Below are 27,025 nucleotides of genomic sequence, written 5' to 3'. Positions count from 1 at the left end.
TGGGATAGAGAAGGACTTCGTGATTGGTCAGAATTAATGTGTTCTATTTTTATGTTTTGATTTTCCTATATTAAAATGGACAGCAAAATGGCCAAATAAAACAAATTTATTCAAACGGAATTTTAATTTAGTTTATAATAAAAAAAACTTCATTTCCAGAAGTGTTTCAATAAAAAAGTGTGTGAGTTTAGTGCAGAGAAATAAGACCAGATACGACCGAAAAGCTCAACTTAACTGAAGTTTTGTTGTAAGAATTTAAAATCATCATTTATTTATTTATTTATTAATTATTACGGACAGATGCTGTATTGTCCAAAATTTCGTTCTCAAACCCCTAGACATTAGCCCAAGTCTTAAAGAAGAAGATAGATAAATGATTGAACAACAATGATCATGTTTCATAAAAAAATGTGATACTTGCTTGCAATACGACAGAATTAAAATCGGAACCCAGCCGAACATTGAGACAATTAAGTCTACATTTTACAAGTCTCTGTGACTTGATTCTACCCTCAGCAAAGCAGTCAGCCCTACGTACGGGGAGGTGGTCTGGATGGGATTTGAACCCCGGTCCTGCCATGTGAAGACCGGCGTCGTTATCGCCTCGGCCACCGAACCGCCCCATACAATATTCAGCAACAGATAAAAAACAAAAAGAAGCAATACGGCCAGGCCGTTCTTTATGAATAAAAAAAGAAGAAAAAAAAAGAAAAAATCAAAAGAAAAAGATTTACAAAAAAAAATGGCTCTACAAGTTTAAACACCTCAATTGTACTCATTAGAACACGTATTTGAACTACATTTTATGAATGAATCAAAAATTAATTTTGCCCACCCACAACCACACTGTGCAGTTTCGGGCAAGCGCCAGCGGCTTCGGCTATATACCCGCCGTTCGTAATCGCGGGTTCAGTTTTCTCCGAACCGCGACCGGGCTAGGGTAGTCGCAGCAAGCGGTGCCTTTTCCATTCTGTTCAAGCTCCCGCGCGTACTTAGATCGCGCCGTCACTGTGCCAACGGACAACATCGAGCTGGTGCTGTGTTGTTTTTGGGAGAAATTGTAAGAAAGAGGTTCGTGTGTTAAGTGTACGGTTGGTCCAAGTGGTCCGTGTCAGGATGCTGGGTTCTCTGTTGGGTTGAATATTTAGTGTCTGCCTATTCGGTGTTTGGTCGGGGTCGGTACACGTTCTCGATCGATTAGAGTGACGGTTTGTTTGCGGTTTGATGTCAGAGAGAGAGAGAGCGCTCTCCGTGTGTGTGTGTGTGCCCGCGCGTGTTTACAGATCTGCTGAGTGAAGGGAAAAGTACTAGCCCACGAACGTTCGACCGAGTCGAAAGCACCTCTGACCGGAATCGAATTGTTTGTTTAGCTGAGTCGTTCTCATGCTATTTGATCGATTTTCGATAATGTCGACAGTCGGTGAGCTAGCGTGTGCGAGTGTTTAAGTGTGTAGGCATCACGTTTCCGGAGTAGTGCATTGGACCACGTTTTACGTCAGAATTCTGGATATCCGGTGGAGAAAGAGTCATCACGACTCCCACGTGTATCGTTCTCCATTGTCTGCCATGTTCTGGATGTGGACTCCGTTGGGGAGGATGACTTAACCGAACCGAAGATCACGAAAATCGGAACCCATGTTGCACAGACAACAAGTGCGTCATTAGAGAAAGAATTATGATGAAACCGTCCGCCCATCCACGATTTCCGCGAACAAAGATGATCGAGCAGCACGCTGACTGCAGTCGACAAATTGAGCCCCGGCATTGTGCGCTTCCGTGCTGCAATAAAACCCTTTCGCGAACGTGCCGTACACTAATATGGGAACTGCGGAGAGGACACGAGGTGTCGGGGTTCTGTTTACATTTCCTACGCGACGCCTTGGTGCGATAAGAAGACTCACGCGCAACAGAAAACACGATAACGGGCACGATCAATCCCCGGCTACAATCGTTCGCAAGCCATTTTGCCGGGAGCTAGAGTTGTTGGAGGGCGTCGTTTGTTGTTGAGCTTTGTGGATAAACAGTGAAGTGCAAGTTGAAGTTAACAAAATATTGGAGAACTCTTGGAGAAGGAAACTGGAGCGCAGGCAGCAATCGAATGGCGTGGCGAGGCATTAAATCTTTTCCGGGTGTAATTAAACTTTGACTTATGATGTGACGGCAAGTCCGCCGCTGCTACTAACCACTACTTCGATAGGGCCTATCCAACTTCGGCTTTGGTAATCGCTATTTGGTATGCGTTCGAAACCCATTCAAGCGAGTGAGGTTTTGGTCACAAATTCTTGCATACATCATCACTCGCCACCAACACTCGCAATTCTTGGCAAAACACCAACACATCTACCCCGTCTAGGGAGACGGTACTGAGGTGCAGTAGTTGGTGCCTGCGGTGGAAGTCACCGACGACGACATCGACTTGTCGGTCTATGCCATGGCAAACGGGTTCGTTTTGGGTTGGTGAGCGCCAACCGGGGTAGGGTAAACCCCTCGCGTCGCACACGTGAAGGAGAACATAAACATTCAGCCAATGCTACCAGTGCCCGATGCACCCGATGCAATCGTGCGAGAGTGGTGCAACCAGGAAAACATTGTCCGTCACTGATTTCGTTTTGTTTGATGTGAGGGCGGGCGGCTTCTATTTTGATGAGCTCTTTGCTACTGCTGTCTTTCGCGATAGAGTTACATTGAAGCGAGACGTTTTTTGCACATGTGTTCTTGTGCAGACCTTATCATCCTGCCGACCATGACACTGGAGCTGATGTTGCTGTTGGTTGCCCGTTGGATGAAACAGATGTGTTGTTTGCTTTTTACCTCCCTCCATTTTTTTGCGGTTCGTTGTATTTAAGAACCGGGAGGTTGTCGAAGAATTCAACACACAAAATGAAGGTGTAAAATGGCAGGTGTTTGTGTGCAAAACACACGGTGAGCATCAACGAATTCAGCTAACGCGAAGAACTTAAGGCGCAATCGTTTCCATCTTCCGCCAAGGTGTAATTAAATTGTTCTAGACTGCCTTCGGCCACCGATGAAGACTGATGAGGTAATGGGAGGCACAAAAAAAAACCAAGAAGCTTGAGCCCAGCCAGAGCGAGAACGAGAGAGAGAGAGAGAAGCATTACCTTTAATGCCCATCGGGAATGTGGTTGCGTCCGAAAAGATGCCTCCCGCCGACCATGTGGGCATGTACACGGCGTCTAAGCAGTATTCTAACCACCATAGCCCCAAGCTCACCGGAAGGTTATCCTTGAGGCACTCACACACAAAGGTCGCCGAATGGGAGAAGTTGCAGGTTTTGTGGTGCGAGCTGCTCGTACGTACGGCCGTTTCTCTACCAAGCACAAGTACAGCGTCATGCGGGCGTGGGGTTTATTATTCCATTCACGCACTTGCACTCGACGTGCATCCTCCAAAAGATTGTGTGACGAAGATTGCACATCCATGCGAGCGTCCGGGATCGGGTGGCGCGAAGTTGGCGGAGAACGGTCGAGCGGTAATAATTCACCGCGTCAATATGCCCCCCAGTTGAGGTTTAATTTCCGTTTCTGTCGTTGGTGCGCTGGTGAGTTCGTGTAAGGAAGTATCCGCACGGCGACGAGCGTCTAACCTCTAGCTTGACATGCGACAGCGACTGTCTCGGCTATCTGGCTGATCGGTGCCGAGTATCGGTTTTGTGGCAAATGTAAAGGTTGCCTGGTCGTGAGATAAAAAGGAGGGTCAATTAAACCCTTTATCGAACGACGGAAGATTAATGGATTCGATCGAGCCGTCTCGACTTTCTAACGATCCGACGATGAGACCCCACGTGGCGATGGCTGTCAACTTGACGTCGCTCGAGATCCCGGTGCCGCAGTTTATAAGCCCACTTAAGCAGGTGAACTTTTAACTCTTAACCCCTTGCAAATGCAAATGTAAATAACGGCGGCTGACGCCACTGACAGGTTGGGCTAAAATGTCGGAAGGTCCGTTTTGATGGATGTGAAGGTTATAGATATCGGTATTTCTAAACACCGGTATGAGAACCTGCACCCAGGCACGCCGGAGACCAGACGAAGAGATTAACCACTGCTCTCGAGCTGTCACTAGCGCGCGATCATCTAATGGGACCGTGATTAGGACGGAACTCGGGTTGGACGTGCCAAGCCGTCGCAAGCCGCACGCACGCACACCACCACACCGGGGAACGCTTCAAGTGCGATTGTATGCAGTTGTTGTCAGCTGCGTTGGCTTGGTAGATAAGGGACTGAACTGAACAGCCGATTGCACGTACGACTACGAAGCTCTGTTCCGGGTTGCTTGCTCTCGCCGTTCTTAAACACACCATCACGGACGAAAGTGAATCATTATCACAAAACGGTCGCACTGGTTCAGGCCGACTTTGACCGGACCGAAGGGAACTTCCCCAAGGGTAGTGGGACAGTGCTGGGTGATGGTGGTGGTGTGCGTGTCTGCCTCGCTAGTAAGAAAATTTGGTTAATAGGTTAAGCTCACGACTCACCAGTGGAACCAATTGAATCGTGTAATTGTGCAATAGCTGGACCGCTTGATGATTGATGGTCGCTGTGCAGTGCTCTAAGCAGTCGCTACACAGCTGTATAGAGATTCTTGTGCGAGTGGTCAAAGTTTGCCAATTGTGTTTGTTTGAGAAATTTTGCACGAACGAAGCTGTTGCCTGAGGACAAACACACGCCAACTGGAGCATGGCATGGTGAAAGTATGGCGTTTGGACCATTATAGTGATTGATCGTAACTCTACTAAAATGGCTGACTTGAGTGACATTTTAAGGTTAGAGATGGTAGAGTAGCGAGAGTGGCTGACGAGTAGAATGTAGTATGCAAATTATGAGATGGCTTACGATCGAGGGAAAACCGATCAGCAGGGAATATCTTGACTATGAACGGCTCTGGAGCCTACTATTGACAGGTGGAAACCCGATCAGCAGGGAATATCTTGACTTTGAACGGCTCTGGAGCCTACTATTGACAGCTGGAAAGTCCTTCCCTTAATCTGTCACCTTATGATTTATCGAAAGAATCTCATTGTAGCGTTAAATTGAAGGTACCAGTTAGGATCGTTACCGTCGTTAATAGCTAGGAAGAACCTGCAATTAGCTAGACTTCCCCAACGCCAGCTTCACGCTGGTGTGGAAGGTCGATCGCGTGTCGCTGATCTAGCTATGACTAATAGATCTGTCGCGATGAATATTTAAAACCGTCTCAATATCAAAGATTGTACCGGCAGAAATGTGGAGAACGAGAGCTTTTGCGCTTCCCCGTTGAAGATGCCGAACCGGCGGGCAAGGTCGATCGCTTAGCAAACATTATTAGCTGTGATGAGTATCAGTTTTTTTTTAGCATTCCTACTGTACTGTGCACGTTGCTAGTGCGATAACATGCCGCATTATTATTATTTGCGATCGATGTTAGAGCTGTGTGGTTTACCTTCCCCGTACTTCCTGGCTTTGACGTGCGTTTATTCTAAAAATCTGTACGGCGATAATCCAGTGAGGGAATGTTAATCAGCCCGTTACGATCGAAAGGGAGCAATATACGCACGATAGTAAAATAGGGGTAGAATAATCATGTTTTTTGTTTGTGATGTTGTACAGAGCCTCTGCTAAGTCTCCTCCCCATTGACGTACCGTGATCGAGAGTGAGATTAGAGAGCAACCCCCCTCTCCTCCCCCCCCCCCCTTGTGTGCGCCATTTTATCGGCCGCAAATTAAAGCCCGAAGCCGATTGTATTCAAACGAGATCATGGGATGCGATAGTTGTGCGTCGATCGGCGCAATTTTTCCTGGTAGTGGGGGATGTTTAGAATTGAGCTGAGCTTCACGGTGAGCTCCAAAAGCCTGGGCGGTTCTGAGGAAAGCATTGCACGTGCAGTACGATTACAGCTGTCCGGTGCTGATGTGGTGCAACGTGCGTCATCGCTGACAGTTCGCTGGAAGGATTTGGTCCGATAAGGTGTTTTGGAGGTTCTACCTTGACGCTGTGAGAGGTACAGAAAAGTAGCTTGGGTGTTGTTTTGGAATTCGTGTGACACTTGTTTGTAAATATGGTGCAGTAAAGTCGGTAAGATTAGAATCGAATCGTTGGTGCGTTGAATGTAGGTCAGAAGTATTTATTAGAGGGATGAGTACTTCAGGTAGAAGCAAGAAGTGGATCATTTGATTGAGATGACTACGCGTTGTAGTGGAGAAGATTCATCAGAGTTCATTTGGGGGTTCATTACAGTGGAGGGTCATAGTATGAGCATACTACACAGATACTTGGAGCCTCCTTCATATAGACAGAGGCTTATCTTCCTGTAAGCAGACGGTGTGGTCTTAGAAGCCTCGATCCTTTAGAGAGTCCAGAGGCCCTGATGTCCACAAGAGGTTAGTATAATGTCTTTGCTTAGTCTTTGATTTGTAGTCAGTCAGCAGATTCTATGTGTTAGGAATCTCAAACTATCAGGTTCCTTAGGGGACCTCCAAAAGACTCGATCCAACCCTGGTACATAGTAGCATAAATTTTGTGGATTAATCCGTTTTCTTCAGATGATTTGGAATGCTATATTGTCTAGGTCTAACCTCAAATTATTTCCACAGAACTTAAAACCGATGGAGAACGTGAGATAGTGAAAGAAGTTCTTTAAATGAGAGAGACAAGAACTGCACCAGCGGCTTTTATAGCAGTATCCAGTATCCGCTGTAAAACCTCTACGTTAAGGAATAACCGTGAGCAAAACAGTCTACAGCTAAATTTAGCTCCGTGAAAGTGAAACGTGTGTGTGTTCGTGAAGTGATAACAATTGAGCCCAAGTCCCGCCAATGCAACAAACATGAGCACCCAGAAGAGTGAAATTCGTACCGAAAGTAATCGTCCTGTGGCCACGAACAACGTCAGCAATCCGACCGCCGCGATGGCAGCGACGGCACTGGCAATTACGACCACCACGTCCAGCTTCAGCTGCTGTCCGGCGAACGGTGAAAGTTCGTCGATCGACGATTCGATCGAGCTGAACGATAGACAGGAAGGTGGCAACAACAACACGCTGTACCATAACGGGTTGCTCGAGAAGCAGGACTATCACTTCCCGAAGCGCCCACCGGTAGACATCGTGTTCCGCGACATTCGCTACGAGGTGAAGCGCTTCAACATCGCCAAAGCCAAGTTCGGTAAGTCGGTGGGACCAGGTATTAGTGACACTGAGCTTTAGAATGCATCTGTCCAGGGTTTTTGTGCGTTGGTTGACAGATCACCAGGTGGATCGACTGTAGTGATATTGCGACATTCAACCGTTAGTGATCTTGACCATACCGACCTTTTCGGTCCCCGTAAGTCCCGTGTAAACCTGTATCTTTTCGGTGTCGGCCAGGCGAGGCTATCGCAAGTCGTTAGCCGATCGGATTCCCGCTCGCGCTCGAACCTGTTTTATGTTTTGGAGCTAATCTTAATTTGCGTTCGGTTCGAACGCTTTTTGGGGGACCTTGCCTCTTCCAGATGTCGAAAATCCTCCTTTCCAATTCCAATTAGACGCCAAAGAAGTAACCAATTTTAATTTGTTTTGCGTGAGAAACGAGCCAAAAAGGCTTTAACAATGGGAAGATCGTCGATTCGATCGCTGGGACACTAGATAAAGCTGTACATTTTAATGGCGATTGGACTATAAAAAGCTTTGCCCGATACAATCACCAAGAGACACATTAGAAATCCCTCTCCACAGGGTTCGGAGTCTGCACCAACTTTAAATCCAACCCTTTCCCCCCCAGTCAGTCATGCATTATTTATTTTCCAAATCGTTACCACCCTCTGATAAAAGCTCACCGAACCACATCCGCTAATTACGGCCGAGCTGTAAAGCTTGCGAGTCCGTCGTTCCGCACATAAAAGTGTTCTAAATGATGAATGCCTATCGCGCGGCATGGGTGATCTGCATCAGAATAAAATAAATACTGAGTGTTCATTAAGAATCGGCATTATGACTTTTGCACAAGTCATTAGCACTGAACACTAAGTTTTGTAGTTCCCCCTGCGCCAGCTATTCAGGAGCAACAACATCATCATAACCGGTCACGAAACGTTTGCTACCAGATTGGAACGATGGCGAGTACAGGCGCAGCTGCTGCTGGGGGAGATGAATTGAAATCAATAAATTCTATAATGTATGGCATTACATTAACTTTGCAGCAGGCGTTGCATCGCCTGTCGTGCAGTTCATTTACACCAGAGTTTCTCGGAGTTCTCGCGGTCACTATTCAAATGCGATTGCCTGGTTGAAAGCATTACTTTCAACTGAATGTTTTACTGGTTCGAAGAGGAGGTGGTTTCCTAGTGACAGCGGCTACCGGTGGCGTTGATAAGTTGACGATTAGCATTCGCTTGGTGGGATGTCAGGTCACTTATGCAGGATCTTCCGTGTGATTCCGTGCAAGTGAATCTGGTTTTTTACATAGTGTTACGTGTAGTAACATTCCTCACGTGATCGTGAATTCCCTCGTGAGTTCATTAGATCATAGAGAGCGGGATATTGTGGTTCCCGCAGTAGAATTTACCCTCCATGGTTCGTATCGGATGCTGGATGACTGTTTTCGTGGAGGGATTTCCATGGCTAAACCAATAACTCTCTAAACGTTAATACTTTCCCACCGTCTCTCATCGATAATTCTGTAGAATTCACCAGAATATCTAATGTTGCATCTGCACCCAGCAAGATGAGCGGGAACCACTCCGTACAAGGTCGTCCCACTTCCGATGAGCCACCAACCGGACCAACACCGGATTAATGAATGATAGCGTGTGGTGTCAAGGTGGTTATGTAGGTAACTGGAACTTCAAGCTATCCAACGCTGCCTCCCTGCGGGTGAGATTTCATTCTAACGAGTACCGGTCCGCACATGGTTCAAGAACAGTTGGAGGCGTAGAAAAATGGTTCTAAGCCTAACAAGTACTAAGACTGGAAGGAAAAGTGGCCTCGTTTCGTCTCTTTTTTTCGTTCACGTGTGTTTGGCTAGTTCCCCATAGCGAAACCACACGACCGAATCCAAGGTGGTCCAGGTGGTGGTGCAATCAGAACGGATGTGGAAGTACCATACAGTGCATACAGCATAGTGCAGGAGTGGCGCCTGTCGAGCACGGTGTATAAACATTTCGAGGTGAATTGCCTCGCCGATGGACGATCATTAGAGCGTGTGGACTTGAGCTCGAGGGGGGGATTGTGCAGTTGCGGTGGTGCATGTTGTGGTCAGCGTAGTCAGGGCGCGATATTTGTTTACTTCACTCTCTGTCCCTCTCTATCGAGCACTTCTATTGCTCTGCGCGCTCGGGTACCGAAGGGCGGTTATGATTGCGTGGATCTCCAAGTCAATGCGTCAATGTTATGCGGTGCGCATAACGATCGATAATTACAGAGCATGCGTTTGGTGTGTTGCTTGGCTGGCGGGTGCACTCAGACACATGAGCCACCACCGGTGAAGGCCTGACACTTGAGACCACGTTTAGCGTCGATCGCGAACCCGTTCTGCGCTAGAGAAATCAGTGAGAGTGATCGAGAATGCGCGTTGCTTCAGCTCAAGCCACTGCTCATTCGAGACAAGCCTTTGTGGAATTTCGTCGAAGACATAGAAGTCCACTATCTATTAGCGCTAATTATGGCGTTCATTAGGATTGATCAAGATCCGTCCGATTGCGTAAGCCGTGTTGCAAAGGAAGCGATCGCACAACTTCCTAGGGATCGTACCGTTTCCTAACACCTCCGGCATGAGTTGCAACAAAACCGTCCTGCCTGTTAACTGTCCTCAGCCACCTTTGTGAGCGAGTGTGACTTTTCTATATGGACCTGCTCGTGAATGTATTAACCTCCCTGTGTGTGGACCGTTTGCTGATGAATTGACTTTTCGGGGTTTTGTTTGGGGCCAAATTCGAAACCTGATTCAGAAAACGTTAACCGGTCCGGACGACCGAACACGGTTCGCAGTGCGTATTGTGGTCAGCTATGTTCACTGTATAAGCCATCCAGACGACCACGCTCCTAATTGTGATGGTATGCAAATCCTGCCGTCTTCTTGCCAAAGTTCGCCTACTTTTTGGCCTTTTATCAACGCCGTAGACGTACGAGAATCGAACCTGAATCACCGAAACGGTTCCAGCCTCCAGTCTATCGGTGGATTTCGCAACCAAAATCTAACGGCCAATCATAATTTATGATGACTTTTGAAATGAATGGTGCATTTGGTAACAATTTTGCAAAACGGTCCGAGCCGAGGTGCGCGGACACTCTTGACCTAAAAATGTATGAATTTCCACCGTACGGTTCAGACGCACGAGCGCAGCCACGCACGAACCGTAGAACCAGCACGGGGGGGAAGAGCGTAGAGCGCGTGTGTGGCTTCTTCAGGGTTTGCGGGCGAGTGCATTCCAACGAGTTGCTCATCATTCTGTTGCGGAATTCAAGATTTTCGCTTGTTAGATGAGGGTAGCAAAGATGATTATCCATATAAATCTTGCGGTGAAGGATTTATCAATGGTGGATGTGGAGATCGCACCTTGCTGTAATCTAATAGCTGGGTGTCTGCCTCGCCCGGGAGCTTGGGAGGTGTCAATGATCTTGAGAAGTAGGTGCTTACAGCAGGTGAGAAGCTGATGGCGTGTCGTGAACTTGAGAAACCTTGAACCGATACTAACACTCCGTTGCGTTACAGGGTGATTCTTACAATTTTTGCTTACAAAATTAAGCTTTCAAGAAGAATGGAGCTGTATTTCTCACGCCGTCAGAACTTCTTGACGATCGATATATATTGGGCTCTTTATTGGTTTTATTAGCCACCGGCAGCTGCAGTTGCTGACTGGAAAGATTTATCGCCCAATAAAATGTTTATGGTAGGTAAATATTTCACGACCCGGATCGGTTGGGTTAGTCGCGGTAGCAGAGATCCTATACCGTTCACCTCGCGCGATCGGTCGGTTAGCGCCATACCGAACGTCTAATTCTAGCGCCGACCATCATCACACTCGAGCGTGTAACCTTGGCATCGATCGTGAATGGACTGCTTCCTTTGCCACGTCTTCAAGCCAAGCCTTCGGCCCGTACAACCTGTGCGCTGGTATTTGATCATAATTAATGTCGCATTAGGCCGTACAGCGCTAGACGTATTATTGGTAGGGAGATGCAGGCCCCAAGAATGGAATAGCGTGGTACCCTGTCAACAGAACAAGAAACACTTGTACACTGTACCAATATTGAACCAGACGGATGAAGACGTTCGCCGCCATTCGTCTTCTGCACGTTGGGCGGCATCTGTATGGGGCGCGTTTCTCATCCACACCACGCAGAGTTCAATTGGAGTTCAATTAATTTAAGGTGGAAAAAAAAAGGCAGAAAACAAGCCAATTGAAGAGAGAAATGACCTCCGCCACCATCGGTGACCGTTCGTGGCCGTGCTCAGGGCTGTCAGAGCGATCCTTGAGTGCTCAAGACGTGTCTCACTCGGCGAACATTAACGTACCGTTGGAATGGAGAAAATGTGATGAAATTATATGGCACACAGAAAGGGGGCGGGGGGGGGGGGGTTACAGGGACGGGACCGAACTCGTTTTCTTGCCATGCTTAACCCTCCCCCCCCTGTCAGGCTTGAATGTCGTTGGCCGGAAGAAAGGTTCCTCGACGGGTACGGGTTGCATACGAACTCCGTGATGTTTGTGTGCAACGATGCATAATGCAGATGCGTTTCGTGCTTCTCTTTCCCCCCCCCCCCCCCCCCCCCCCGAGAGGGAAAAACAGTGCTTGGGAACACAGTTTCACTTTCTAATGCTAGTTGGTAGGGTTCGGAAAGGGGGTTTTTCCTTCCTATTGAGATCGCGCTTCCGTCTGGTACGGAAGAGAGTATCGATTGCTTTAACCACATCCAAGGGTGCCTTGCTAACACGCCGCACTCTCTGAAGCCCTGAGGAATCTGGCTTGCGTAATCCAAAGCTTCCTGGTCGATCTGAGCCTGTGGTTAGCGATAAACCATTGCGCTAGCTTAGGATTCAGAGTCGCTGAGAAACCCGGTACATGGCGCAAGCTCACCATCGCAAGGCACAAATAGCTTCCCAGGGATCTGCAAGATCTTGCTTGATCTGCTAGCTCTTGTTCTGCTCGGAGTCTGTCGTCCCCGAAAATGTGTTACTTGTCGGATCAACTTCAGAAAAAAAACCGAAAAATGTGCCAACCACAAACTTTACAGGGGTTGTTAGATGATATCTCAAAGGCATCAATAAAAGATGCCATCAGAGAAGAGTGTCAGGTGACATCATAAATTTAGTTTGAGGTCTTTACAGAGTATTTAACTAGTGGATGTGGAACAACCGGAATTCTTCGGTGAAATGACAATGCCAGCTTTTACGATATCTCCTGAAAACCCCTGCACTGTGTCTCTTGATCGGTATCGAAAACCTGTTGTGAGGATACCCCCAAAAGGGATGCTCAATTTCCGACGAAAAACCAGTTTCTTTTCACGGCTGCCAAAGTAAAGGGATGTTCGTGCTTATATTTTTGGACGCCAGGTTCAATGTCCAGACAGTGGTGTGAGGGGTGGGAATACATTCTGGTCAAATAGCTGTATTTTTAATCCCATAAGACACCCAGCAACGAAGATCCAAAGCTTTTATTTTTATTCTTGAAGAAAAATTTGGTTAACTGGCCTACCCGGACATTTAGGAGGAAAACGGGTTTTTGTCGGGTGAATTGAAAACAGTCGGTTTGCGATCGTTGTTCAATCATCATGAGCTGATCAATGATTGAGATCCTTCTGTTAGTTTACCGCATGTGTGTTGGAGCTCACCATGAAATGGCGGGAATTTGAACTTCAAGCAAATCATTTCGTTCCGATCCGACCTTGAACGATGATAAAGTTAGTGCCGGCGTATATCCAATTTCGACCAAAGATCTGACGTAAATTGGGCACCGGAGGCGATGGTGAGATCACTGGCGTGCGCTATGGGAACCTATGCGCAGAGCAGTGAAATCACCTCCGGAATGTTGATTGATCATACCAAATAATGCTTATTTATTGTTTTCTTCTACAGAATCGAAAGAAATTCTTCACGGAATTAATGGTGCGTTTAAGTCGGGTGAGCTGACAGCTATTATGGGCCCATCGGGAGCTGGCAAGAGTACGCTGCTGAACATCATGGCAGGTTATGTGTAGGTTATCGTACCGGACACACTCACGCACATTGTCCTGTGTAAATGGGGTTTAGACTGATTCCTCCTTTTTCACCCTGTTCCGCAGGTCAGCGGGTGTGAGCGGTATGGTGCAGGTGAACGGGAAAAGCCGGTCCCACAACTCGGAAAGCTTCCGGAAGCTGTCCTGCTACATCCAGCAGCACGATGCCCTGCGACCCTGGCTGACGGTGACGGAGGCCATGACCTGTGCCACCCATCTGAAGCTCGGCTTCGGCATTGCGATGGCCGAGAAGCGCAAGCTGATCGAGAAGATTCTGTTTATGCTGGGGTTGGAGCAGAAGGGCAACACACCGACGATGGGACTGTCCGGGGGGCAGAAGAAGCGGCTCGCTATTGCGCTGGAGATGATCAGCAATCCACCGATTCTGTTTCTGGACGAACCAACGACCGGGCTGGACAGTTCATCGTGTGCGCAGTGTATATCGCTGCTGAAGCGGTTGGCCCAAGATGGACGCACGATCGTCTGCACGATCCATACGCCGAGTGCGCTGCTGTTCGAGATGTTCGATCAGCTGTACACGGTGGTCCAGGGACATTGCTTCTATCAGGGCCCAACGAAGGAGATGCTACCGTTTTTGGGCGATCTTGGCTATCACTGTCCCAGCTATCACAATCCAGCCGATTTCAGTAGGTTTTCGGGAGTGCGATCGAGTGTGGTTCAATTCTTCTAATTTATCTCTTCTCCTGACAACTCTCGCCAACAAACAGTGATGGAGATTGCGGTCGGAGAGTATGGTGCCGATGTCGGTAAGGTGATCAAGGCTGCGCTCAAGAAATATTACGAAATCAGCAGCCGCTGCATCGAGCTGGATTCGACGTTCGACGATAACGGTAAGTGGAGATGCATTTTGCTTTCGTCTGCTGCAGCAAGGCCCGACCGGCAGGGTCATACCGCAGCGCCAGCACTTCTTTTACTCTACTTTTGGTCCATCTTTCGGGGGTGGGGACGACCTCCGCATCGATGAGCGGTTCTTGCACCGGCACTATTAATTACATCGAGTGCGAATCGTTGCAGCATGGCGATCGCTTGCAAAACCAGGCGCTCACCACCTCACGGCCAACCCTTAGAAGTGCGTTTGCACGGGGACCTCGAGCCTTCGGACCAACCGTTGAACCTGAGAGGACACTATACATAGGGTGGTCCCTCAGATACGACCACAAACGGTGCTGTGCTGCACGGTGGCAATGCTAACCGCATCGGCAAACAGTACCAAGTCGAATTGCAACCGTGCAACTCCCTTCTTGGGGCAGCAACAACCTCTCATAAACAGTTGTTTGAAGTTTGAAGTTTTCTTTTTGCCACACTGCCCCTTCTTGAACGCTCGACAGTCGATGGCATCGATGGTGTTTGCGCGCACCGTGCTGCCGATCATACCGATCGTCCGTCAAAGTTTACACTGTACGGCCAGCGGTAGAATTTAAATTTCCCATTCATTAGCGCGTAATTAATGAACACATATATCCGGGGTTGTCGGAGCTGTACTGTATCGGTTTTAGCCAGAGCCGTAAACGACCTGTTTGTCCCAGAGTCCTCCGTTGATTACTTTCCGGTGTGACATTTCACACGGAATGTATTCACGTGGATCTTTTTGTGTTTTTGTTTTGTGCTGCTCAGGATCAATATTGGTTCTCGGTTCTACCACATTGTCTTTAGTTTACACTACAAAGTGTGCCTGTGAGTGAGCGTCTTCAACGATTGGATACGCCTTCCCGAAAAAAACCAAAATAAAAATTATCATTAACATAAGACGGAATGCTGGACAAAACAAAACAACCAAAAATCCTCTTCATTCCTATCAAAATGTCACCCTTGGTAATTGCTTATGCATACAGACACCTTAAAAGGTTTACTAATTTATTAGCTGATAAAGGCATTTTCGACGCAAAATCATGATCACTTCAAGATCACCAGGCACTGAGCCGTACCGATCCGTCGTTCTAGAATGATACAGTAGACAGTGCAGTAGGTGCGAATTTGGTTGGTGTGTTTCCCATTTCCTCGCACCTCCGGAGACAACCGAAACTGGTGCAGGTAGAGATGATCGCTGGGAGATCGCACAACAGGCGTGTGAGGTTAATTGTTGCCCAAAACAGAGGGGCCTCACGCAGCCGTTGATAAACATGCAAATAAATGTGCATAAGCTTTTGAAGGCAAGGCAATGTTGCTTTGTGTTGTGTATTTACTTTTGACGGTTCTCATCGACGATTCAGTTACCGAGAATCATAACAAGAAGTGCATTTGAGGTTGAAGACTTTCTGTTTGGTTTGGCTATAATGTCTATGAACAAATCATCAGTCCATGACCAAGAAACGACGGGTTGGCTAACTATTTCAAACAGGCAGAACCGGACTTTAGGCAGTGTTTTCCCCCCCCGCAGACCGGACGGAACCAGATAAAATCGCTGAATGGTTTGCGTTAAGCTAATTAAAGAGTCTACGGACCTAGAGACTGTAGACTTGATCCCGAAATAGATTTTTTTGAGAAAAAAAGTAAATCAGCCCGTCAATGGCACTGGGTTTTGCTTAGCTCCTGATTACTGATCAGTGTTGACCTTCCGTTCGATTTTTGTTTTCTATTTTCGGCAGTAAAAATGATGGAGTCCTACTCGATCGGTGGCAAGGCGGAAGAGATGTGCAAGCTCCAGAAACAGAACGAAGCGACCGACAACTCGTCGTACGAGGAAGGGGACATCTTTTCGAAGACGAAACCGGCCTCGTTGGTAATGCAGTTCCTGCTACTGTTCTACCGGAACCTGCTGATGACCAGAAGGAATTATGTAAGTATATCAGTAGTCAACACGCCCTGACCAGCAGCCTTACCACTGTGAGAGCCTCGATTGTATTGAGCACAAGGATGCGTAGTGTGGGATGGGAAGAATTAAAAATTAGGCATTAGCATTAAATGGCGTATTAAAACAGGCGAATATGCGAGGCGAAAAGTGCTTCCTGTTTCAGTTGCAACACCGTTCCCACCCGGGTCCCACCGATACGTTTCGTGTAGCAAAACTTGTTTTGTCTGTTTACTTATTGACAGTATACAATTAAGTGTACGGCAGGGTGCTCCATTTCGAATTCCAACCGACTGACACTATCGTACGATTGTGATTAGTGATTGTTGGCCAAACGGATTAGAGCCGACCGCTATACCCAAGCACCGATGCTCTCACACGTTGAATAACTTTATGGTTAAATAATCATAATAGCGTGCCGATAATTAGGGCTGGTTAGGTTGAGAAAATAAATTATACATCAATCAATCTATTGAACAGTCGATTGTGTTGTGGGCCGATGTTGAGCTGCTGATCGTAACTACAATCGATTTTACTACGCTGTAGTAGAAAGCACCAGCAAAGAACTAAGGAACACTTCGCACAAGGTCTCCACAGGTGGATGTGATGCTAATCTAGTTCAAGTGCATCACACTTGCGACTGCGTAGCTTAAGTAGAACAGGAACTAATGAGGCCATGAGCAATCCACCTGTGGACATTATTCATCTAATCGTTCTAATTCCTTCCTCTCTCTCACTCTCTCTCTCTTAGTTCCTTCTATTCTGTAGAATCTTTGCCCACGCCACGGTAGCCACACTGTTCGGCTATCTTTACAGTGGCGTTGGTCCTAACGCGAACCAAGTGTTGGCGAACTATGTGTACCTTTACGGATCGATGCTGATGATGGTGTACACCGGGAAGATGGCCGTGGTGCTTTCCTGTAAGTATTCATCTCTCCAGCAAAAGAAAGCTGTTTCATGCGATGCTCTTCCGCTACAGTTCAAATCGAGATGGAATCACTGATGCGGGAGCACTTCAACCGTTGGTACAAGCTGGGTCCTTACTTCCTGTCCGTGCTGGTTCTCGAGATCCCGGTACAGGTAGGTTGAACGGTGGTGAAAGTGTTGCACACCTAAGAGTGTGATGCCTCTCGTAGAAGCTGAGCGTACCCTGAGTGATCTTCGCCTTCAATGCCCATTCAACACGATAGCACTTGAGTGTGCGGGGTTGTTCGTTTCGTTTGGAGGCGAATGAATCACTGGACAACCACGCGCCATGACGAGCAGTTTTGGATAAAGTGATGGATTGTTTTTTTTTGTGTGTGTGGAGTTGCTCATTCTATTTTTGTTTCGCTTTGCAGATCTTTTGCTCTCTAATCTACGTGGTGATCAGCTACCATCTAACCGGTAACTACGTGAACTTCGAGCGCTTCTGCATATTCGCGCTGTTCTGCGTCGCCGGTTCGATCTGTGCCCAGTCGTGGGGTTTCTTCGTTGGAGCAACACTTTCGGTTAAGGTAAGATGTAACGGTGTTATGATGCAGCTTGCTGTGTTTTGACAGCTTTTCTTTCAAGCCGCCATTTATTTTCGGTTTGAATTTTAAACACATGCTTTCGGTTTGATTAATGTATGCTTTATTTCGATTGCATCATAAGTGGTATCTAGTCGCATGATAGCTTCACATTAAAGGATTTCAAATTATACCTCTGGAGGAAAAGGAAAACCTGTCACTTTCTTTCTTACCAGTCAAAGTGTAGACTCGATAATACGTAACTCAACAAAAAACCCTTGGAGTTTGGGATGAAATATCAGTTGTAGTGTGGCTCTCACACGATTTTTTTGACTATGATTATTTCAAAATTCAATTTTTATTGTAATAAAAGACCAAAAAATTGCTGATATCAGTAATCAGTTCTCCTCAATGTAATCATCAACCGTCCTTTGAACCAATACTGTGCTGGTGGTTTTGTGTGGCGCCATCTATTAGACGATAGCGAACCTATTAGTAGGGTTCAATTTTGCATTATTCGTTGTTTTACACAATATTTGCTACTAATTTAATTTTTTTAGAGAGCTATTCGAACACGTCCTGAAAGTGTTTGCCGTTTTCTTGACATTGATTGCAAGGGTAAATATCCTAAAAAAATACATTTGTTCCGTACTGCTTTGAACCGTTACTCCAGCTGTTTTTTATGACCAGTGGCTAGTTAACCTGAACACTGGGGTTGATTTTGTTATATTTTTCCAACAATTTTAAAATATTTAATCTTTTTTTAATGATTTTTTTTAATTTTTACATTAAAACTTCGATTTTATACATCGATGTAAAGCAAAGTATGTCCGATACTTGCCTAAATTTTTCTTAGCTTAACAATTTCTTGCACTGCTTATGGGTATGACTTCTTCAATAGAAAAACAAATTTTCAAAGGCTGTCACAAAAGCCTTATATCATAAAACATTTAATGAGCACATTAGATATCAAAAATATCTAAAAAATTATTACAAATAAAAATATGAAAAACAAAATCTTATCTAGCTCGTAAAAACTGTATGGCAAAGACCTAAAGATGTTTGATATAATGGTTCAAAACTGTATTAAAATTACGCCACTTGTATTTTTCAACGATTTTATAAACCATTAAATTAGCAAAGAAAAGTTTTTTGCATTGGTATTTTTATAATTATGTAACTTGGAGGAATTTTGCGTGAGCCAACAAAATTAGTTAGAAAGAGGGTAAGATTCCGATTTTTAAACATTTGTGTTCCTACAGTGTTTTACTGACTTAAATTTTTCTGACAAGAATTTAAATGCTTTTGCACAGTGAAATATATAATAGCAATAAAAAAATATATTTTTTATTACATAAAATTGATTTAAAAGTTATCATATGATTTCAGTAAAAAAATTAAATGGAAAATGCTATTAAATGATTATCTTTTTATCTTCCAAAAACCAAGTAGAAGCAAACTCGGAATGCCTGCGTTTTTTAATTGCGGGTTTAAAAAGTGTAATAATTGCTTAAGTTATCGCCATATTACTACCTAAATTAGTTGAAAAATTTGTTTTTTTTTATATTACACAATAAGCCATTGAATGCCGAACACCCCGGCAAAGATTAATTCTACCCCTTCAAACCCTGCTGGAAAGCGTGCTTGCGTACAAGTTCATCTCGCGTACAACAGCATTTGCAACGACGAGTTCTTGTACCGACCGACAGGTGGCGCTACTGTCAATTTGAATTCATGCCTTGTTGTATCACGCTTACCATTTCAATTTTGCCAAAATGCTAATGTTTTTCTTCGTCCTGTTTTTATTTCCAGCTCGCCGTTTTCATCGGACCCATTCTGGCGGTACTGTTCTCCGTGTTTGGGTTCTGCACCCGGTACATCGACATTACGCCCGTGTTCAAATGGATGTGGCACATCAGCTACTATCGGGCAAGCTTCCACGGCATACTGAACTCGGTGTACGGCATGAACCGGGACGATCTGCACTGTCCGGAGACGCAGATCTACTGTCACTTTAAGAACCCGGTCCTGTTCCAGAAGGACATGGACATCGAGCACGTGGACATGCAGTCGAACTTTGTGCTGATAATGCTGATCATTATAACGATGTACATTAGCACCGTGTTTGTGCTGTGGTACAAGCTTAACAAGCGGTGAATAGTAGCAGCGGTGTGGCTGGGGGTTTTAACCAGGTGGTGCCAAAGGACGAATTTAATTCGTTCTGTGTTGTTGATATGAGTGTGTGTGTGTTTTGTTTTTAAATAATGCCGTCTCTTAGCCGTACGTTAGAGCAGTAAATGTTAAGGCACAACACGGGAGAAGGGTTTTGAGGTTTGAATTCTAGAATCTTGCAACGAGCTGTATGCCCTTAAATAGTAAGAGAGAGTAAACTACTTATCCCAGGAATCTGCGCAAACGATAAGCACGCACATTGAGGTACAGAGCGAACGGGAAACACGTGTGCGCATATGTGTATTTTGTAATTTAGCAATCGATATCTGTGATCAAATGCACTAGAGCTAGCCAGCCTAGCCTATCTGTTTGTTGTTTTCGTTTTGTATACTATATGTATGTAGCCTGTACGAAGAATGTGAAGCGACGAATTTTGATAGACATTATTTTACCCGTACACGAATAACCATTGGCCAAGAATCTTCAAAGTTAGATAGTATGTAGAAGGTAGGACCGAAGTTACGATGAATGTATTAAGCTTCGAACTAAGCTATGGAAGTTTTTACATGGCGGAAAGAATGACGTTTGTCCAGCGATGATGTTGTCCACAATAAAGCAAAGCAGCATGAAGCAAAACTAAGCGGCCTGGCTGCAACTTCTTGACTGCAAACTGCAGCTAATGCCTCACTGCGAACCTGAAGTACATGATTGATTTGCACCTAACAAAGGACCTCCGAGTGTCGAGAGTCAATGGATTTTTGCGAAAGCCGTCCGTTCGAAAGTGGTGGTTCGATAAGCCGTTCGGTCGGCCTAATCGCCTTAAGAACTGACTGTCATTTTTTTTGCCCCCGCGCGTACGCCATTGTTCTGCAACTATCAAGCGCTGTTAGGAAGAAGTGAACTGCTTAGAAAATAGCCCTCGGCCGGGCTGATAAGTTTGGCACTCGGGAAAGAAAGAAAAGACCCCATCAAATGACCATAATCGGCCAGGCTCTTATCACTGACGGGTGAGTGCTGCAGTCTTTGCGGACTTCATCATCGGAACAGCTGCTGCTGTACCGGTTAACCAGCTTAACCACGGTGCCAGCTGGTGATTATTGTTGAGCTTGTTCACCAGTTTGTTCACCTCCCGATACGTTTTGCAGAGCGGCCATTGCTTTGTCATAAAGAGATGACACCTTGCTCAAGTACAAGGTGATCGCAAAACAATTCCAAGCTCGCTAGAAAAAGAACATGACTCGCTACGAAGCCCTCGGTGTAAAATGTGATGACGTTAATTGAAGACCTCCGGGCTGTAATCGGGCTGGAATCTAGGGACACAACACAACGCTATGACGCTCTGGGTGTGTGATTATACGGACCGATTATCAGTTTGAACGAGTGTGAATTGCTGGCCCTTTTCGGTATAGTGGCGTCGATCAGGCGAGTCACCGAATGTGTTTGGTTTAATGAATTTGTATGATGATAACCTTTTCATTTTCGGGTGCGACAGTTGATTCCAAAGGTCAGCCGACCACCCTGCCGGAACTCGTAGAGTAATAGAAATGGCGGTCGAAAGTTGTGGGACTTAAGTTCGGGAGGCCCTTGAGGAACTGCATTTAATGGAGTGACCTACTAGAACGTCCACCAGACCTTGTTCTGATTCATGCCAACCAATTCTGATAGCGACTGGAGTGTGTGACATTGCCGACATTTTTTTTTGCTGTCCGCCCAAGTCCAGCTGATTTTTTCCAAAAAATCTAGAACAGGGAGTTCTCGCCGCCATTCTCGCCATGGCTGTCTTGTGGCAGGACAGTTCGACCCCGGTTCAGTGGCAGTGGCTCCTTCCGGCCAATGTGTTGTGCGATAAGTACACATTGTATAGTGCATGTGTACCCGTACCGATCGCACTGTGTAATGGGTCACCGCTCATCCGAAGCTGAATGATGTTTGCTAAAACGATACGCCCTTATCAATGGCTATGCTCCGAGCGTGTGTGTGTTTGTGCATATGGCCAAGGGTCAGCATAATCGTCCACCGTTCCATGGCCCATGGGAACACATCGGCGGATCCTGTTTTCCGAAGGTTTGGGAAGACGAAACTTCAAAAGATCGGTCCCCGGTCAAGGTGTAGGCCGTGCAATGGCGAAGGTTGTCTGCATATTGCAGCAAAACAAAACAAAAATGGTTCCCATTTACCTTCTTCTTGCAGTTGGCGTGAATGTGCAGAGCTGTGAATTTGCGTGTGCGAGAGAGAGAGAGAAAACACGATGCGCTCAATGAAATCCTCTCACGCACACCGGTCGCAAAACCTTTGTTGATGCGCACACTGGGATGTGGCTAAAGCAGAGTGTGGATAGAAAGTAAACAGAGTGTGTAAAAATGAAACCGGTTTTTGATGTAAATAAATTGGAAAAATGATAACATGATTAGTTTTTCTATCATATTACATACTTTTAATTGATCTTAGTAAGCTGTTCCAGCATTGTGTCAATCTGGATTGAAAATGTGGGATATAAAAGCAAAATAAAATCGCATTAAACATTTAAAAAGAATAAGACTATTTAGTAAAAAATAGGTATACGTGTCAATCTGCTACGTGCAAAACGAAATGTGCAAAATAACCTTTTCAAAACACGAAACCATCTGTACCAACGAATATAGCTACAAGTATGAACAGCTGCCTAGCCCGATGTGCCCCGGATCCCATCACGGCGAATGCCGCGACCACGATTCCATCAGCTTTGTTGCGCTTCGCGGATCAGCTGAGCCGCTTAGTATTCTCCGAGAGGCGAGCGAACGCGGATGCGTCCACTGCTCAAAGTCGTGCTGCCGTGGTTGCAACGCGCCGTGCCCTTTTTTTAAAAATACCCACCCGCGACTTGTGCTATCATCTATCGTGCCGTGCACCCGCGGGCTGTTCGGTCGTTGGTACCGTTCGGTGGGCCGTGCTTCGGTGCAACTGCACCCGTGAAGCCACCGACGCGCCTCGTGCGAAGCCGAAGAAAACGGAAGGGCCGTTGTGTGATACTCGATGCCGTTTGTTTGATTTTCGGTAACTGTAGCTCCGCGGTCTGCGGTCCGCGGTGTGTGGTGGTGGGCCTTTTTCTTTGTGTGCTCCGTGTCTCGGTCGTTACTGTGTGGTGATGGGCGAAGAATAAAAGCGCATACGATATACCACCACAGAGAAACAAGGCACGGCTGCGTCCGATGCGTTTCCTGCCAAGCTGAGAGAGTTTTCATTTTCTGCGAATGATAGTGGCCCATGTAACGGGGTTCGTTGTAATGGATTACGGAGGCATCAAGGGCTAGCCGAGTGGATCCGCTGCTGTCACCGGAACCCGAACCAGGTTTGTGTGCGGTGTAGAAAGCGCGAGTGATGTGTCGAGTCGAGTCTTCTAGCGCAGCCAGAAACATCTCAACAGTCGAACGTATTTTTAGCCAAACTGCCGTTAGAAACATGTGCTAGCCAAGCACCACATTCGCGACGTTCTCGTGAGCAAATTTGAGGTGAAGAAACAGCGAGGAACGAGTGATTCGCGTGATCCGGGAACCCACCTTCGCGCCAGACTCTCTAGAGACTCAGTAGCTAGCTAGTGCCTTACACATTCTTGTGCCAAACAAAAAAAAAACAAGTGGTGAAGAAAATGTCGGAAGAATCGTACGAAATGAGCACCAGTGCTGTGGATCCGGCTGGAGCATCCTCGGCCGGTGTTGGAAGTCGCCGGGCCGGTGCACCAAACCTCGAACCCTTGCACATACCCGCAGCACCGGCGGTGGAGCAAGAAATCGCCGCACCGTCGCTGATTGCCGCACGGCTCTTCAAACCGGTCACCGTCAGCTTCAAGAACCTGTCGTACTCGGTACGCAATGGAATATTTCGCAAAGGTAAGAGACACTGTTTCGCGCTGTCCAGGTGTTTGGCGCGTCTTATCACCCGGATGGATCCCGTCCGAGATCGAGTGCGCGAGAGAAAGAGATAGAGACACGGTTCCTTTCTGCGGTTCGATGATAGCGTGCGTTCGTCTCGAATGAAATCCACAGGGAAGGTGGTGCTTTGCAGCTGTTTACAACGTCAAGTACCACGGCAAATACGCCCCAAATACGCTTGTTTCGAAGCGAACCCCCTTTTTTTTGTTATTTTTGAACCAGTTTACCGTGGATTGATAAGACAGAGCCGCTTATCGTAAGAGCGTTACACATCCCACAGGTGTGGGATCAGGTGGGAATTTTTTTTCGTTACCTTTGATCGCTATCCACCGAGGCCTTCGAAATGGTGCGGAACGATTTGGCTGATATCCAAGAAAAGTGCTTCACCGTGCGTGCGTTAGCCCATAGTGCGGTTGGGACGGGGGTCATTAGTGTGGATTCAAATGAGCATCTTGGTGAGCCAAAAGACACGAAATGGAAAGTGACAGTGCCACGTGTTTTAACGTCGCTTTCAATAATGCCGTCGGAAGTACAGCGTCCGAATAGAAGCAAGGATCGACTCATATATTTTGCAAGGGACAAAGATTAAGGGCAAATATTTGCGTGACCAATCGCCAAACAAATCTGCACATTATTTATGCCTAAGCGCTTTAGCTTAACCAAACCTTAGGCCGCTTATCACGTAAACATATACGGGTGTGTATATCGTTTGCCCTCCGAAAACGAAAACAAACATTCGAGTGGCTAAATTATCGTCAACATGTGTTCGTTCCACACGATGCAGCACACGGTTTTCCACATATCCGTCGGAAAATATTTTTAACCAAAACAGACCCGATTTGAACCATTTTCGCAACAACTCAAACGGATCCATTTCAAGGAAGCGTGAGTTTGACACGCCATACTTGATGCAAAAAAAAAAGTTTTGATTCATGATCGCTCATGATCGTGTGTGCGCGGTTCTCGCTGTAGATCGTACGCCATTGGAAGAAGCTCAATAAAATGGCCCCAACAATGCAACGGGAACGATCGAACGAGGCGCCGGTCAATGCCGGTGTATGGGCCGGTCATTCTTTCCCAGTCACAGTGAGGAATAAAACGATCGAAGGTGGACATACTAAATGGATGCTAATTAATGATGCCGATTCATGTCTCGTAGAGAAATGTGTTTAAAAAAAAAAACCCTCCCGACTCGATGAATTAAATAAAACAGTGCGACTAAACGAGCATCCCCCAAACAAGCTACACTACTGCCGTCGATCGTTGTCAAGTGTCTTTGGCAAAATTAAGATTTCTACTTTTTCCCTCGATTTTATCGCGGCTTCGTGTTGCTTTTCTTACCCTTTTCAATCTTCTCTCCATACGCACGACCTCTACAGCTCGCGATCGCGAAACGCCATCATCATCCACTGCTCGTGTGGCTGCTGTTTGCCTACGCGATTATGCTTTTTTCGCAGATGATGATTCTTCCCACTTTCGTGGGTCGGCGATGGCTGCGTGCGGTGTAAAATAGGGGTCTTCTGCCTTTTTTTGGGGGGGGGGGGAAAGGGAGAGAACTTTTTTTAAAATTCATGAGACACGACACGAACCAAAGGCGTCGTCGCATGAGTTTTCTTCTTTGTGGTACGGTGCTGCGTCTTCGCGGTTGGCAAGAGAACGCACGCGCTCTGTCCAACCGGCCGAACAACCAGCTTCAACCGATTTGAACGAGCAGCACAGAAGGAAGAGGAAGCCCGCTGTTGGACCACGCAGGCACGCACCATTTATTTGAAGGATCGGTTGGAAGTTGAAATTTTTGAATTTCGAAAGGCCAGCTAAAGGCTGCCGATCGAGTGGTTATCCTTTAACGGTCAAAAGAAATGTCGAATATTTGAATTCAGCAACGTGATCTTCTTCCAAAATTGACTGAAGTTGTATTTTTTCCAAAGTGATCACTACCAGCATATGTTTATAAAATTTCAAATTTAAATACTTCAAGAGTCCTTTGACTAAAATCTTGCTTGTTAATTAATTTGTTACTAATAAGCGATAATTGTCCATTAAAACTGTTCTATCCCATAGTGATTTGATCAAAGAATTAATTTTCTCTACTTTTAACAAAATTTAGCTGCCATTTTCTTAGATTTGCAAAGCAGAGGGAGGTTCTAGAACTACAAATAATCGCCCAAGAAGATTCTATAAAACCGCCATTTAGATGTCTTCGAATTTGGCAGTTGTTACCGAATGCTGCCAGCCTTGAACGTTGCTCCAGTTCTCAGTTGCCACCCTGTGTACAATCGAGAGTGTTGAGTTCCAGACTTCTTAAATATTATGTCATCTGTGCGAGGCCAGCGAAGCGAAGCTCCCGTCGCCAGTTCGCCCCACCCCTTCCCCCCTCCCTCGGCTCCCGATCGATCCACAATCATTGATCGGCGATCCCATATCGCACCGTGCTTTGTTGGCCGGCCGCGTGTATTCAGTTTGGGCGGATTTTGTGTGATGGCGCGAAGCAAACGCACATGTCGGCGGCCTGCACACATTTTGCACGGGTTGAACGAACTTCAGATAACCTTCGTTGAGATTATTTTCGATCGCGCGTTTTTTTCGTTGGTTGGTTCGTTGTCACGCCGGGACGCATGTTGGACGCAGCACACGCTCTCGCTGTACAGTGTCGCGGGTTGGTGGTAGTGTGCGTGACAGCATGGGCGCGCTAGCATCTCGCCCCAGCAAAGCGTTCGTCCATTCGGCTATGTTTACAGTTTTCTTCGCTCGAGCTCGCGATCTCCGCCGCTCGCCGTCTGTCAACTATCTTTGGCCTTAAATCGTTGAAGCGTTAATCGAAACAGCTGCCCTTGTACGAGATGCAACTTTGCGCGCCTGTATGCAGATTCACACGCGTGGACCCGAACCGGTTCCGACCGGTTTGCCCGAGCCAGAGATCATGATAGCGAGCGAGACAAAGTTCAGAACTGGAGCGGACCACCAGACGCCAAAGGGTACGAGCGAAACAAAGGGCATGTGTCCGCCGATCGGGCGAACTGGGTGCGGCTTCTGATCAAACCTATACCGATGCACGTTGTTTGGTACGATTTGACAGTGACGCGAATATTCCTTCCCCGCTGCGGGGGCCATCCCATCATCACCAAACGCCATTGGCAAGTTGCACAACGAGCATCCCAGGACCGGTTCCTTCTCGACGACAATCAACCTGCAGCAGCCTGGTAGTCAAAGTGGCTAGTTAAATAAAGAAGCCGGACATCTCTTCCCACTGAAGGACTTTTGTTTGAGAATCGTCCGCCGTCCAGAAGAATCGCGCCACGCGTAATCGCACTTGCGCTCGCCTGAATTGACCCCGTTTCAGACGTCTTCCTGACGCGCCTAATAAATAAACAAACACACACACACACACACACACGCTTCGCTGCGTGTGCGAATCGCGCCGGAAGACAAAGGCCTTTGACGGTGGGACGTACTTGTGAG

At 46.6% G+C, this 27,025-nt stretch overlaps 1 protein-coding gene across 1 annotated transcript in view; it reads left to right on the top strand.

The window, feature by feature from the left end:
• Positions 1-905: 905 nt before the first annotated feature.
• LOC118510043 (ABC transporter G family member 6-like) overlaps positions 906-27,025 on the top strand; it is a 34,410-nt gene continuing 8,290 nt past the window's right edge. The window contains exons 1-12 of the mRNA XM_036051431.1: positions 906-1,071; positions 6,591-7,160; positions 13,048-13,165; positions 13,254-13,834; positions 13,916-14,038; positions 15,794-15,984; positions 16,748-16,916; positions 16,976-17,076; positions 17,337-17,492; positions 19,299-19,639; positions 22,301-22,427; positions 23,230-23,524. Of these exons, the coding sequence (XP_035907324.1) occupies positions 6,824-7,160; positions 13,048-13,165; positions 13,254-13,834; positions 13,916-14,038; positions 15,794-15,984; positions 16,748-16,916; positions 16,976-17,076; positions 17,337-17,492; positions 19,299-19,639; positions 22,301-22,427; positions 23,230-23,524 (2,539 nt within the window). The 5' untranslated portion in view covers positions 906-1,071; positions 6,591-6,823. The remainder of the gene's footprint in view (positions 1,072-6,590; positions 7,161-13,047; positions 13,166-13,253; positions 13,835-13,915; positions 14,039-15,793; positions 15,985-16,747; positions 16,917-16,975; positions 17,077-17,336; positions 17,493-19,298; positions 19,640-22,300; positions 22,428-23,229; positions 23,525-27,025) is intronic.

Source organism: Anopheles stephensi, chromosome 3 (assembly GCF_013141755.1).
Source record: "Anopheles stephensi strain Indian chromosome 3, UCI_ANSTEP_V1.0, whole genome shotgun sequence".
Classification (NCBI taxonomy): Eukaryota; Metazoa; Arthropoda; class Insecta; order Diptera; family Culicidae; genus Anopheles; species Anopheles stephensi.
This window is presented reverse-complemented; position numbering and strand designations above follow the sequence as displayed.